Source organism: Electrophorus electricus, chromosome 7 (genome assembly GCF_041902795.1).
Source record: "Electrophorus electricus isolate QZ-2024a chromosome 7, ASM4190279v1, whole genome shotgun sequence".
Classification (NCBI taxonomy): domain Eukaryota; kingdom Metazoa; phylum Chordata; class Actinopteri; order Gymnotiformes; family Gymnotidae; genus Electrophorus; species Electrophorus electricus.
This window is the reverse complement of record NC_137503.1, coordinates 31686954-31701409: the sequence shown is the minus strand read 5'-3', so window position 1 is coordinate 31701409 and position 14456 is coordinate 31686954. Positions and strand designations below refer to the sequence as shown.

General features: G+C 47.6%; 1 protein-coding gene across 5 annotated transcripts; it reads left to right on the top strand.

Moving 5' to 3' along the window:
• Positions 1–61: 61 nt before the first annotated feature.
• Positions 62–13196, top strand: oma1 (OMA1 zinc metallopeptidase). Of its 5 annotated transcripts, none has more exons than XM_027025992.3 (8): positions 62–812; positions 1377–1605; positions 1797–1970; positions 2803–2910; positions 5146–5274; positions 5919–5993; positions 6694–6843; positions 10922–13195. In XM_027025992.3, exons 1-8 carry the CDS (start codon positions 385–387, stop codon positions 11066–11068), a joined length of 1440 nt encoding a protein of 479 aa, XP_026881793.2. In that variant the 5' UTR covers positions 62–384; the 3' UTR covers positions 11069–13195. The 5 variants fall into 5 exon arrangements, 4 of the variants coding, with proteins under 4 accessions (XP_026881793.2, XP_026881796.2, XP_081574454.1 ...); XM_027025995.3 differs by lacking the exon at positions 10922–13195 and adding an exon at positions 8303–9988; XR_014124671.1 differs by lacking the exons at positions 6694–6843; positions 10922–13195 and adding an exon at positions 5541–5696 and having other exon boundaries at positions 5919–6045.
• The last annotated feature ends 1260 nt before the right edge of the window (positions 13197–14456 follow it).

The following is a 14456-nucleotide window of genomic DNA, read 5'->3' as shown; positions in this document are numbered from 1 at the left end:
AACCGTATTCGCACGTCTAGTTCCCGAACGGATCGTTTTTGATGTAACGCACCGTCGACAGTAGTCGGTCAGACGTGGGTCTTCACGCTGGGACGACGGGGGTTTGAGGGCTCATTGAATTGCAAATGAACTCGACATAAATATCTTTACGTTTGGGTTTAACGAAGCTACCGTCAGATCTATTTCATTCTAATGTTAACCCGACTTGGCGTCGAGCTTTGATGACAAAAACGTCCTTTTACAAAACGACAATACACGTCCAGCACGGCCTGTTTTAACACTTCACCACATGTTTTATTGTGTTCGTAAGGACGTTTAGAGATAGTTAATAACTAGTTCGCTAGTTAAAGTGTCTGGAGCTGTCTGTTCCCAGGGTCTTGGTGAATGGCCATGATTTGCATTCGTCCTCTTAAAAGTCAGATAAACTCTTTCCTGGTGGTCAGCCGCCTTCGGACTGCACACGCTCCGCCTCTGCTCCGGTGGCAGCAAGGACGATGCTTAAAGTGCTTCTCTTACCCCTTCCGGTGCGCTTGGGCATCAGTTCGACTCCAGCTATTCGAGACACACGCTGCTTGCGATTTAAAATGGTCCTCATTGTTTGATTCGAGTCGTTTGACACTCTGCCAAGAAGCAGGTCCGAGACTACTTTACCCAGGAACAGTCCACGGACTGCAGCTCGGCCGCTGTTTCCCAGCCATAAAGGTACCCGTAAAAACGTTCCACACCTCGGGCAGACACCGAGCCGTACCCGCTCCACTCGTATGGCTGGTCTTCAAACCCCTGCAAAAGGTTGCTGCTATAATACTGGGAAGGTGAGATGTCTAAAGAGCATAAAAGTAACCCACTTAAAAATGTAATGCAACACCCTAGTCCCCACTTCAGTGTTTATTTATTTTAACTTCTCTTCTTATCCCTTAATTATTGTGTTTGTGTCGATTGTTTTTGTTGTCTTTTCTCTCTCTCCTCCATCTGTCATTGTAGAGCGACCTTGTGTCTGAAAGGTGCTATATAAATTGAAATTATTATTATTATTATTATTATTATTATTATTAATGGTGGATGCCAGCAGTAAAAAAGCCTGACGGCTCATCAGTGTCATTTGTTGTTCTTAAAGCTAAACTACTGCGTAGGTCTGTCTGATTCCTTCTTTGAGTACACCAGCCTCAGGAGACAAGTGATTAGCTTTAAAAGATTCAGTCCACTGGCACATCGGGTCTCTTGGTCACATGTGAAAGTGACCCGTTTTCCACCTAAAAGAACATATTTTGTTGACTTTGATGTGGATGCCAACAAGAGGAGAGGAGGAACGAAACATATTTGCCGAGAACTCCGCCGTTCCGCCGATGTCCTCATTCTCTTGGTCTTTCTTCTGGTAGGAGCATCAGGTTGTGGTGGAAGTCCTTGCCGGCCAATAAGAAGCAGGTTTTCCGTGAGTGGGCGTGGCAGCGGCGATGGGCCCTCACGGGTGCTTGGTCAGGGCTGCTGCTCGTCACTGTGCTTTTCTTCCTCACGCACCTTGAAGAGACCCCGTTGACTGGCAGGACCAGACTGCTGGTTTTCAGCAGGGAGAAATTTATGGATCTGTCTCAGTTCGCTTCAGATGAGGTAAGCTGGGCTGCTTTACTTCCAAAAAATGAAGACAAAGCCAGAAGACTGAGGGACTAACGGGTGATCGCAGTGCACGTACAAAATTTTGAGAAGTATTTAATTGATTAAAATTCATTCTTGCTTGTGTGAGGCCTTATGGTACTTGTAGTCTTATGTGATGCACTTTGTTTCCTTTCACCCTTAACCAGTGCATGGAGCAGCACAAGGACTCATTCGTTCCAGCTTCCGACCCCCGGCATCAAGTGGTTGAACGGTTAGTGCAGCACTTGGTTCAGAGGAATCACGACATTGAAGGGATCGATTCGGTACCCTGGACGGTCCACGTGGTGGACAGCCCTGCTCTGAACGCCTTCGTGCTGCCTGTGAGTCACTCGGGGAATTGGAGAATCAACAAGATCGCTGAGTCGCTACTTTGTAGCCGGGTCAATGCCGGCTAGCGCACGTAAACATTCACATTATGCACATGTTTTTGCCTGCTGTGAAATGGCCCCTCTTATGGTTTTCAGTGTGACAAGCTGCATGTTACTGTCTCTGCCCACCACTTGGTGGAGACAGAAATAACTGCAGTCTTTTAAGGTTTTATTTGTATGTACAGTGCTGTGCAGAAGTATTAGGCTTTAGGCCACCATTAGATATGTTTTTATATAATCATTTATATAATCATATAATCATTATAATCATATATAATCATTTGACAGTTTTTATTAAGGTACACACAGAAAATGCAGGAAATATGTACAGAATTTAAAACCCACAATTTTCAGAACAAAATTGTTTCTACAGGCAAAAGTCAGTATTTAGTGTGTCCTCCCTTGGCACTAAACACATCTTGAATTCTTTTCTGAAGTCATCTTCTGGTACCATTCCATTCAGGTTTTAAGGTTCCTGTAACTAAAGTGTAAGGCGAGGTTACAGTAAATACTTGCCACTGTAGCCTGTAGAAGTTGTTTTCTGGTTTTTAATAACACATACAAATATCCTGTCTGTTCTGGTTGTATTCTAATAAAGAGACAGAAATTATTCTTTATGGCCATTATACTATAAGACTCTTGCAGTATTGGATGTTTAGAGAGTAGCATGAGGCATATTGACTGACTACTGACTACTTTATTAGTTTACTGATGACAAAAACTTGAATATTTTAAGCAATTGCAATGCTGTCTTCTGACTGTTTGTTTCTTGTGTATGTGGTAGAATGGGAAGGTCTTTGTGTTTGCGGGAATGTTGGAGGCTGTTAAAGACGTCCACCAGCTGACCTTTGTCCTGGGGCATGAGATGGCCCATGCTCTCATTGGTCATGCTGTAAGTCCCGCCCCTTCATACACATCACATCACACGATCCATTGATCATCGCTGCTGTCAGTAGTATTCCCCCCCAATATGGAAGTGACAGCGTTTTAAGTAATTTGTTTTCTTTACAGAGTCCTGCCTGAGCTTCTAGTCTTTTCGGCAAGGCTTCCACTCTGTCCTTCCCTGTCTCTCCAGAATCGGCTGGGATTTCACTTCTAGTGCTTAAGGAGCTTCATTCATATTCCATCCTTCCTCTTCCTCTCGTTGCATTCTGCCTTAGATGCTAAGCACCCTTCATTGGGTTTAAATTGCACGTTTTTCTTGGTTTGTGCCCACGTCGTGTCCTGCTTTCGTCTCCGCGCTGGTGTTGAATTGCACTGAAGTGGGCTTGCCCCTTTAAAACTGCGTTAAGTGCAGCGGGCACTGCAGTTTTAGCGCCACGGCGGTGTTTCAGCGCTGTTGCATCACCAGCCTGCGCTGAGCACGAGGATGGCCTTCGAAGGCGAAGGCCTTAGCTAGCGTTGCGCTGTTAGCACGGTCCATGCTGTAGCGTGAAGGACTAGATAGGCCGTGAGAAGGTCCGTACCACGCTGACAGCCAGTAACAGCGAAAGCAAGCGAAGCCACCAGCTCATCTGTCACCGGCGTGGGCACTGTTGGTCTCTGCTGGATAAAAGACTTCCTTGTAATGTCATGTATGCACACAGGAGTACTAAAAAAAGGCCTCGTGTAATAATGTATCATCGCGTTTATTTTCTGCCCGCAACTATAACCCAAAAATGTACACAACAAACCCCACATGCCCCGTTTAGGACATTTAAAAAGTCCTTTTATTTCATTCATTGCTAACAGTTTGTGACACACAAATGTACATTAAGTACAAGAAGAGGTATGAATTTCTTCACATAGTTGAGGCAAAGATAAATATAGTGATAGAAAGACTGAATGATATTGGCGGGGCGGGGGGGGGGGATACGATTCTTATTATAAAAGATTAAAGGTAAAAACTGGAGTAAGAAGATAAGTAATTCTGAAGAACCTTTTACTGTTGCAAACTTAATGGGTGATTTGTCAGACCATCTAACAAGGTGTGAGGCTTTTGGCTGGACTGAAATGCCTTCTGTATGTCTGCTGTGAGTCTGTGATGTTTACTGTGAAAAGATTATTGGTTGTCAGGTTCATATTTTAGTATAAGAAGGAAACTTAGAAGTAAGTTTGATTACATTTTTCCAGATAGACATGAGTAATGTAGTCCCGTCGCTGTGTGAGAAAATATAATTAGTCATTTTTTATGGATTACTTTTTGGGTGAACTACACCGCTGGTTGTCATTATCGATTTTGTTGCTGGCCGTGGTTTGAGGAAATTAGCAGTTGAGATGCAGTATGCTCAGCCAAAAAGAAGTCAGAAGCTTTTTCTCTTGCTGTCTTTCACTAATTCACTCTCTAACCTTTCTCACTCTCTCGTTCACTCGGTCTGTCTTGCTTTCTTGCTCTCTGATGCTATCAGTATCTCATTCTTTTTTCTCTCTCTCTGTCTCTCTGCCTCCGTCAAGCTTCCCACAAACACTCATTAACTTAAACGGCCAAACATTTGCCACGTTTCTAGCACAGAAACCTAATGTCCTGTGTCGGCTGTTACCGTCACTCTGCGCGTCCAATAAAACTGGTTCACTGTGCCGTCCCAGTGCAGCACAGTAGCTGTTTCTGACCGTGTCTCCCTCGTTGGGGTTTCTTCTGCGTCTGAAGTGCTCTGACTGCCTTGGGACTGGGTGTTTCTGGGGCGTCGCGCCGCCCATACACACACCCCGAGATGCGGTCGAGAGCGAGCGAGTAAAGAGCATATGAGCGTGGGCGTCTCACGTTGGCTCACGCTGGCTCACCTTGGCTCACGTGCCCTGCCGCTTGAACGCGAGCGATTTGATGGCTCCGCGAGGTGGCATAAAGCGCCAGTGCCATCTGCATTGCGGCACAGTTTTGCTAACGCTGTTCGCCATGCCGGTCGTAGAGAAAGGGTCTGACCGTTGGGCTTCACTCGCCTTCATTTGCATAATGGTATTTTAATTTGGTGGTGGTAATAATTTACTTTAGCTTTGTTGTTTTGGAATTGTTAGCTTTTTCCTTTTTGTTTTCAGAAATGTTTTCACATAATTGGCCTGTCAAAAAAAGGTGATAAACTGAAAAGAATTAATGTGCTCTCCATCTGTCTCTCTGTCTCTCTCTCTCTCTCTCTCTCTCTCTCTCTCTCAGGCTGAGCAGGCCAGTATGTCTCACGTTGTGGACTTGCTGTCCTTTATCCTGCTGACAGTGATGTGGACCGTCTGCCCTCGAGACAGTCTTGCTGTGCTGGGCCACTGGATCCAAGGCAAACTGGCCCAGGTGAGACTTGCCTGTCTGACAGGCTACGCGTCTTACTGAGTCCATGTAGCCAGACAAATGACCACGCCCCTGCTTACCCTTAATTGCTCAGTGTGCATGACAGCCGGAATTGCGTTATAATGCACAAGTGCTTTAATTGTTCAGCGTTCGATGAAATGCAGAAACATTTGGGTTCATTTTAGCTGATAGCAATCTCCTCTGCATGGTGACTGTGCAGTTTTTCTCTTAAAAAGTGTCTCCTAAAAGTGAATTATCGCTCCATATAGGCCGCCGTTGGGCCCAAGCTATTCTGCCGTGCGGCTGTCTTTGCATTCTGAACACGCCGATCCTAAAGTCAATTGTAGTGAGACATCTCCATGCTCGGGTCTGCAACAAAACACAGAGCAGACGATGGCGTATATTGGCACTTCTGAGCAATAATTGTAAGTCACTCTGTGTTATAATGCTGACTTTAATTGCAGTCCGACACGCTTTAGACGTGATTGAGCTGTTCGTTCCGCTTCTGCACCCTCGCTGACAGTGTTGTTGAGCGTGTCCTCTTGTTCACCCTGCATTCTCTCCCCTTTATGTGCCGCTGCTCTTATCCGAGCTGATCTGAGAGTAGCAGCGTCCTGAGGGAATACTCTCTGTCCCTTGTGTTCTAGTTTTTGTTCGATCGACCCTACAGCCGGAGTCTGGAAGTGGAAGCCGACCAGGTTGCACTGCGGCTGGCTGCGAAGGTACCTCGGCCATCAAGCCAAGCGCACGCCTGCACGGCGCTCGACGACGCTGAGCCGTCTGTGAAAGCGGATGAGCAAGCATTATTCAAAACTGCTTGCATAATTTAAGTGTGGAATTTAAATTCATTTCAGTTTAAATGTTAGTCGGTAATGATATGCCAATATGCAAAATTCGAGTAATAATTGATGTGGCTGGGCTGTATGAAGAGATGAGTGCAGGAAGGTGGTGGTGTAACCCTGTAGCAATAGTTGCAGAAGCCTGTTAGGAGACACACAGGCAAAATATAGATTGTGTTATGACAAGTGCAGTATCCCCGCTGGCCATTAGATGGCAGTGTTTGCACGCGCGGCCGTTCCGGCTCCCAGGCTGGCCTCCTTATATCCAGTGATATGAACAGCTCCCCTTTCCCAGTGGTAACAGATGCCCCTCCGCTCTTACCCTCTCACCCACGGCCCTGGACACCGGCGCGTTGCCTGGGAAACCGCGCGGGGCTTCCTGCAGCGCCCGTTAATAAGTGCGTGTGGGCCGACGCGAGGCTGAAGAAAAGCGTGGAGAGAGGGTGCTAGCCGAGGCCGGCGTAGCGCGGTGGGAGCGCGAAGGAGCAGCGTTTTCTAGACAACATGCTACAGAATGATATCATGGCTTATGCAGATTGTTTGAGGGCACTGAAACACTGTTTACACTCTGCCCCCCCCCCAGGCGTGTGCGGATGTGAGAGCAGGGTCTGTGTTTTGGCAGCAGATGGAGTTGGCTGATCAGCTGAGTGGTGTGCCTGTCGCCCCTGAGTGGCTGTCCACCCACCCCTCCTACCGCAGTCGCATCTCGAACCTCGACCGGCTCATGCCAGAGGTAACGCACACACACACACACACACACACACACACACACACACACGGTGGTCATTACCACAGTGTATAGACCAGGACTGCTGACGCTGCGTTGTAATGCAAGCGGCCACCTGAGCAGGCGAGTAAATGCAGGCCGGAAAACTCTCCGTTTGGACAGGATTGCAGCACGTGGCCATTTTATGAGTCATAAAATATTCTTCTACATGTAAAATGATTTTGATTAAGCAGTGTCTTCAATTTGTTTCAAATAATCACATCCACACTCAAATATGTGGCGCAGCTACCACAGAAGCAAGCAAGGAAGTCGACTATCCAGGGAGGAGTTGTGTGGTTGTGTAGTGTGTTGTGTGGTTGTGTAGTATGCTGGGTGCTTGTGTGGTTGTGTAGTATGCTGGGCGCGTGTGTTGTGCGGTTGTGTAGTATGCTGGGTGCTTGTGTGGTTGTGTAGTATGCTGGGCGCTTGTGTGGTTGTGTAGTATGCTGGACGGTGGTGTAGTGTGTTGTGCGGTTGTGTAGTATGCTGGACGGTTGTGTAGTATTCTGGACGGTTGTGTAGTGTGTTGTGTGGTTGTGTAGTGTGTTGTGCGGTTGTGTAGTGTGTTGTGTGGTTGTCTAGTATGCTGGACGGTTGTGTAGTGTGTTGTGCGGTTGTGTAGTATGCTGGACGGTTGTGTAGTGTGTTGTGCGGTTGTGTAGTATGCTGGACGGTGGTGTAGTGTGTTGTGCGGTTGTGTAGTATGCTGGACGGTGGTGTAGTGTGTTGTGCGGTTGTGTAGTATACTGGGGACTTGTGTAGTATGCTGGGCGCTTGTGTTGTGCGGTTGTGTGGTATGCTGGGTGCTTGTGTAGTGTGTACTATGCTGTATGCTCATAATTCATACGTCTCCCATCACTAAAATGTGCAGTTCAAGTGGCTGAAGTGTGGTGAGAGGTGTAAAAGGTTTTGGCAGTGGGAGGGACAGACAGACTTCATGACTGTCTGGAGTGTGGCGCTTGCTTTTGTACGCTGTGTGTCAGGAACCTGTGCTATGGAAGTGGAGGCACCTGGTGTCGTTTTTTTTTTAGCAGCATTATTACTCTTACATCAAAATTAATTTTGTTACACCAAAATCTTTGTCAAAAACCCTAGATTTTCTTGAATATGATTCTGGCTTCTTGTGTGTTTGATAATTGATATTCTCACTTTCTTCAATCTCTGTTGCTAATGAAAACACAACAACAAATACAGAAAACAAGCCCATAATCCCTACATGTGCTGGTACAGATTTATATGATCCTGTGCAGTATTTTTCTCAGCTCTGGGATGTCAGGGCTCCATCTGGGGGACGTCTGCACGCTGTTTGTCTGTGGCTTTACTCCGTGTTCAGACTCGGTTACGCCTCGCATTAACCCTTACTGCGCACGCATGCTGTGGCGCTCACGCATGAGCCATACAGTGTGCTTGCTGTTGCTTTTTACAGATAATAAAATACATGAGTACGACCCAAAGGGGAGCCGTAGGAGAGTGGGTGGAGCTCCCAGGCCTGGCAGAGACTTCCAGACCAGACGCGGACTAACGAGACGTCTGGAGACCACCTTGCCGCTCTGCAGAGTTCATGCGCTCGTGCACACACACACGCACACACGACGCGAGAGAAGAAATGTGCGCACACTGTTGTTGCGTTAGCCGAATGCTATCCAGTGCAGAAGAAACGTTTGGTTATGCAATGCCGCACGTCTGAACACCCTGAGCACCAGCGCGCCTGCTCTCCCATGGATGGAGCGGAGCACCTGGACCTTCTGTGGACTTAATGACTTAATGAAACGACTACTCAACCCTTCTGCCTTTTGCCTGAAGACAAAACAGCGGTGGCCTACAGGTGGCGCTGTTTCTTTTTAAACCACTCTGATATTAAAATGCCTGGCTGCTTTTATGGTGAGTTTCTCACCTGTCTTGATTTGATAACTTCAGGACCCTGCAAAGCTGTTGTCTGTTGTCGAGCGCGGCGTTTTGGATCTTGCGTGGCTTGACACGTTCCAGACGAGGCCCAAAGATCCCCTGGAATTCCGCCAGCACCTTTTCCGCTGATGAGATCCATCAGCGCCTTCCCTGTCCTTCCCGCGGAGCTGCACTCGCACATGTGTGCGCCCGTGGGCTTCCGAATGAAGAGCTCATTTTGACAGAGAGAAGGAGAAAAGCATTGAGGGAGTTGAGTGTGGAGGACACTCATTTCCAGGAACATGCACTGTGCTCTCCCTTGTCACACATCACTGACTCCACAAACTGCCTGTTTAATATACAATGCAAAGTGGTGGTCGCTGGGAAGTGTGTGTGTGTGTGTGTGTTGGTGGCTCACGGGGGCTTACTTAACCTTCAGTCTGAACCCGCTGCAGTGAATGAAAGCATCCTGCTTGCATTCAGCCACTCGGTGGGCTCAAACACAGGAGGAACAGATGGTGAGGACGTTAATTGTCCATCAACCTTGTGTGTGCTTTTTCACTTTGCTGTGAGTGTGTGTTCACGTGTGTCTCCACATGGGTGTGTGTGTGTGCGTGTGTTCACACGTGGTTCAACATGTGTATGATCCTTTGCAATCTTGTGGATTTGGCTTCATTTTCCCCGTGAGACGCCCCCAGTGTCAAAAATGGCCAACAGCACCACTAACGGTCCAACCAGTGTCTCGGCCGTTGCTCGTGTCATGGTTCTTATCCACAGAGTTCTGTGTTTTTAAAAACTCTCCAAGTCTGGGGTCCCGCCGTACTGGAGCTAACGGGACTCTCAGCAGACAGGGCTGGAAGTGCTGTGTGAGAATGGCTTTTTGATTGACAGCCTCAGCCCCACTGCAGGGCAGTCAAGTGGAAGACCATTCTGCTCCGAGTTCTCTCTCTGTATATTTGTGTGTGTGTGTGTGTCTCAGATAGAGAGAGAAGGGAAAAGGTGAGTCGTCTTGCTAAAATGTTAGCACCTTTCGCCCTGTCTGTGGGCTGATACATCCGTGTTGATGTCTCTGCTCTGTACTCGGGGGAAGTGGGCATTCATTCATTCATTCATTCCAGCCAAAAGAAGCATGATAGCATAATGCAATAGAGCCTAAGATTGTTCAGACATTGTTAGTAGTTGATATTTTACATGAACTCGTTATGAATAAAACTTCCCACAGACTTAAGTGCAGTGATGTTCATATATAAGGATGTTTTTCTTTTACAAACTGTAAAAACTGTGTATTGTGTAATAACTGTGTGATAACTGTATTGTCTAATAACACTGTAAAAACATTTGTTGTGTAAACATGCAGTGGTCACGGTGCACACACTCTCTTGGTGAAGTTACAGCCGCTCCTGGTTGATCTGTTGACTTATTGCCTTGTATATGTGGCGCGTGTATTTTAATTGGGCACACAGTCTTAAGTATCTCGGGGCACACACTGCTCTAATACATTCCCATGGGTAATTGTTCCCTGTGCTTCTATGGACATGCGGCTCTCAGATGGAGAGTTTTTACATTGATATATTTGTTCGGTGCTGTGAGTCCCCTCTAATGACCCAATCTTCAAACATCCGCGTGCTCCTTAAATCCGACTCTCTCCCCGACTAATGAAAAGAGTCTGTGTGGAGGGCCGCGTCTGATATGTTTCTCCGGGGAGATTGTTCCGAGTGTAGCTTTGATCAGAAAAGGTTTCTCTGTTAAGCATTTCGCTGCAGGACTCCCGTCCCCAGATCACTGTCCCTCTTAACGCTCCACGCTGGCTTGGTGTTCTTCCAGCCTAGCTCCGTGCTCATTCATTATAAAGATTTTGTTTGCTGACTCGGGTCCTCGGAGGGAATGTCAGAAGGTGGACGTGAGACTGATCAGATGGTCTCCAGAGAGGTGTCTGGTCTCCTTAGGGAACAGGCTTGGCTGGGACTGAATTCTGAATGCTGAATACTGAATATTGTCCAACCTTATACCCGAGAGGGTTTGGTTTTAATCTGTGCTTTTTTTTTTTAACCCTTTCCCTCCCACTGCTCTTAAAGTCCTCCGTCATCTGCACCATAGACTGGTGCGTGTAAGGTCAATGGGTCAAAGTTCAAGTCTCTCGCCTGTCTCTCTGCCGCTGCAGGCTCTAGAGATCCGCGCGAGCTGCAAATGCCCCGCCCTCCCTGCCGCTGACCCCCGGGTGACCTTCTCCCGCCGGCGTGCGGCCGCCACCGTAGAAGGAGGCCAGGAAACGAGAAGGAGATGGACGCGAGGAGAAGATGGAGTCTGAGCAACTCATGCCACCACCACCACCACCCCCCCCATGGACCTCCACGCTGCCAGACCAGCAGGCCCACACTGGCCTTTAGTGTGGCAGACGCTGAGTGAGAAGCAGCAGGGTTTTAGTACCACGCTCCCGTTGGCTCCCTGAGCTCGGTTTCAGAGGACAGAGCTGCTCCAGAGCGGGCTGCGAGAGGCCTACCGGCTGTCACGGTGCCGTGTGCGTGTATACGGTCGCGTGAGAGGCAGAGGATGAGTGCGGCTTGAAGGATTTTACGTATGAAAGTGGGAACAGAGGTTGGTGCACTTATGTAAACACGAGAGCAACTGTAAATTTGCTTCTGGTTTGCTTTCCTGCTAGAATTAACCTTACGCGGGTGGATTTATTGTTTACGTTATTCATCAAAAGCCTGAAATAGTCTTTATGTCCTCTGTGTGTGTGAGCATAGGACTATTTATGCTAAATGCTTGGAACACTTGGTACATGAACAATACAGTTTGTTGTTTTTATGGTGTGTAATAAGTGGCCACTGACTCCTTTTTTTTTTAATTAAACTCTAGCTTTCTAGATGTCTAGAATTACCTCTCGATCATAGAGGTTTATATGCCTATGCAAAGGTTTTATATTTGTGTGATGCGGTTGAATCTTTCCAGTAGAGGTGAATTAACTACAGTATATCTGAGATTTGTCTGTCAGCAGGGGAACCATTCCTGGTCACTTTTGTGACCATAATTTGGGTTTTTTGTACGCATAATGTATAAGGTTCTTTAAATGTCAGTGACTGTGCAATTAGACACATCACAGTGCGACGTCTCTACGGGTGTTAAGTGTGTGTTCTGTCCAGCTGTGAGTGCACAAAGGCCTTGTTCAGGGATTCCCTCGCAACCTTCAGGGTCGCACAGGCTGCATGCTTTGTAGTTAGTGCTGAGAGGTATCGTGTGCAACACATCCTGCGCTTTATTGAAGTGTACAAACATGAAATCCCTACACAGCCATTGGCTGTTTCTAAACGAGGGTGGTGGGAGAGGGTTGGTGGAAAAGAAAACATTTTTAGAAAAAGTGAGCCGCGTTTGCCCGAGTATGGCGTTTTGCTCATTTATTAAAGATGATGTTTGTCTTCTTCCCGAGTCTGGCAGACAGGTGTGTCTCACCAGGGATCCCAGACAGCCCGGCGCACTATAGCGCTGCCCCCTGGCATACGTCTGCTCCAATACTGCCAGTCCCACAGCTCCTGGCAGGGCAGCTTGGCCTATTTGAGTGTGTGTGTGTGAGTGCGTGAAGGCATGTAGCGCGTGTTTGGCTGAAAATTGGCAGCCCTGTAGCCAAAGTGCTTCCTTTTCTTCGGAAAGCGTTAATTTAGCCGCCGCGCTTCTCGGGCTGGCCGCTCCCGTGGGACAGCTCCAGCAGAAACTCATTACCAGCTGTGAGATTGCATAAGGAACAGCAGGCTGCCGGCCATGGGCTGGCGAGCCAATTAGATGCGAGGGGAGGGGGAGCAGAGGTATGGGAGGCTGGGGGAGAGACGGAAGATGGAGTCAGTCTGTAGACCTGGGGGTTTCAGAGACCAGAGTCTTGTGGTCAGCCAGAGTCCAGACATGTCGGGCAGCTCAGAGTAGGTGCTGTCCTGCCAAGCTGAGTTAACTGAGACTCCACAGAAGTTTGTTTTTTTTTATTATTATTTTTTTTTATTATTGATACAAATGAAACAGGACATGCGACCTGTGTGCATGGCTGCCTGAGCAGTCTCCTCCTGCACCTCACAGTGGAGTCTGCAATGTGAGCTACGGACCCCGAAATATCAAGGAAATCCAGAACTATCTGGGGGACATGGCTTTGGAAACGCTCAGTCACTGGCTGAGCAGGTGGAGGTCAAAAGGTCAAGGCGCCAGGCTGCAGCGTTGGAGTAGCAAGGCGGCTGGTCTGTAAAGAAAGGTAGGCGGATAGATGAACGGCTCGAGCTGCTGAAGCCCTCGTCCTCGCCGCGTGTTAGCATCGGCATCGGGAGGAAGGTGTGCCGGAGGGTAAGAGCAGACCATCTCCGTGGAGATGCCTCCCGCCCACTGGTTTGCTTGTGGTCGGTGGGCCGGCCCACGCTGAGAGAACCAATGATCTGAGGAGATACGGAGATATGTGCATATATGTGTGTGTGTGTGTGTGTGGGGGGGGGGGGGGGGGGGGTCTTGGATCGATTTATAGTGAACAGTTGTGGGTTATTTTCTTCTTCACAACAAATTTTCACCCCAGAAGATCACTATTGAGCAATGGGTGGGCAGGCAGATTGGAACATCTGCTCATGCATGGGTGGCCTGACAGTATCCCATGATGCTGTTTATGGTGTGTCTTTGTAGCCACACCTACAGTCCTGCTGGCCACACCCACACATCTGCTGTTAAACAGAAAGGTGAATCTCTCAAAAGCAGTTCCCTATTCAGACTCAAATTACATACCTTATTTACTTGCAAACTTTAAAATGTGGTCATCCTTTTCAGCACACCAGTTTGAAATCTGTTCTCTGAATTTCTCTCTCCTTTAAACAGGAGTATTCTTTTCTGATTCTCACTGCATCTGATTGGTTGTATTTCTGCTGTTTCTTGACTCAGAGGGGCCATATCCTCCATGACATGATCTGTCTATGGTTTGGATGTATTTGAAAATTTGTAGGTTCATTCTCCAAATTTCACTGTGAAGAGTGTTTTTTCTCCAGTGTCCCTCAGCTCCATACATCTGCATACACCTCCATACTTCTCCATACCTCTCCATACACCTTCATACCCCTCCATACCGCCCCATACACCTCCATACTGCTCTGTACACCTCCATACCTCTCCGTACACCTCCATACTGCTCCATACCGCTCCATACACCTCCACGCTGTTTTGTACACCTCCATACTGCTCCATACCTTTCCATACATCTCCATACCACCCCATACACTTCAATACCACTCCATACTACTCTGTATGGCTCCATACGCTCCATTCAGATGTCTGGAACATAAAAATGTGCACTTCAGCCTACACTGAAGTGTGCATTTTAATGTGAATGGATTTCATACACACCAAAGAATGGCATTTTCACCAAGGACTTAATTCAGGAACACTTCTCATTTTAGCATGGCATATGGAACACTTGAGATGCTCAACTCTCTGCTGTACATCTGTTAAGAGTTACTTAAAATGAACTCTCCCTGCCTGTCCCTGTTCCTGTGGTACAGAATCCTGACCCACTTCGTATAAATAGATCTGACTGTCACCAAAGCTTTCCTGCAAAGGTGAGGAATACCGTGTCCGTGTAATCTCTGGAACTGTTACTATGGTCCGGTGACCCAAACGCAAACATCTGATATTGAAATGATCTGCAGGTTGCAAGGAAGGTTAAGGAGCAGAACTATGTAACG

Bases quoted from the DNA above. Each gene is read 5' to 3' on its own strand.
- oma1 (XM_027025992.3), top strand. From the start codon at position 385: ATGGCCATGATTTGCATTCGTCCTCTTAAAAGTCAGATAAACTCTTTC. The intron at 5,275-5,918 runs GTGAGACTTGCC...CTTGTGTTCTAG, and splicing joins TCCAAGGCAAACTGGCCCAG to TTTTTGTTCGATCGACCCTA. The intron at 5,994-6,693 runs GTACCTCGGCCA...CCCCCCCCCCAG, and splicing joins CACTGCGGCTGGCTGCGAAG to GCGTGTGCGGATGTGAGAGC.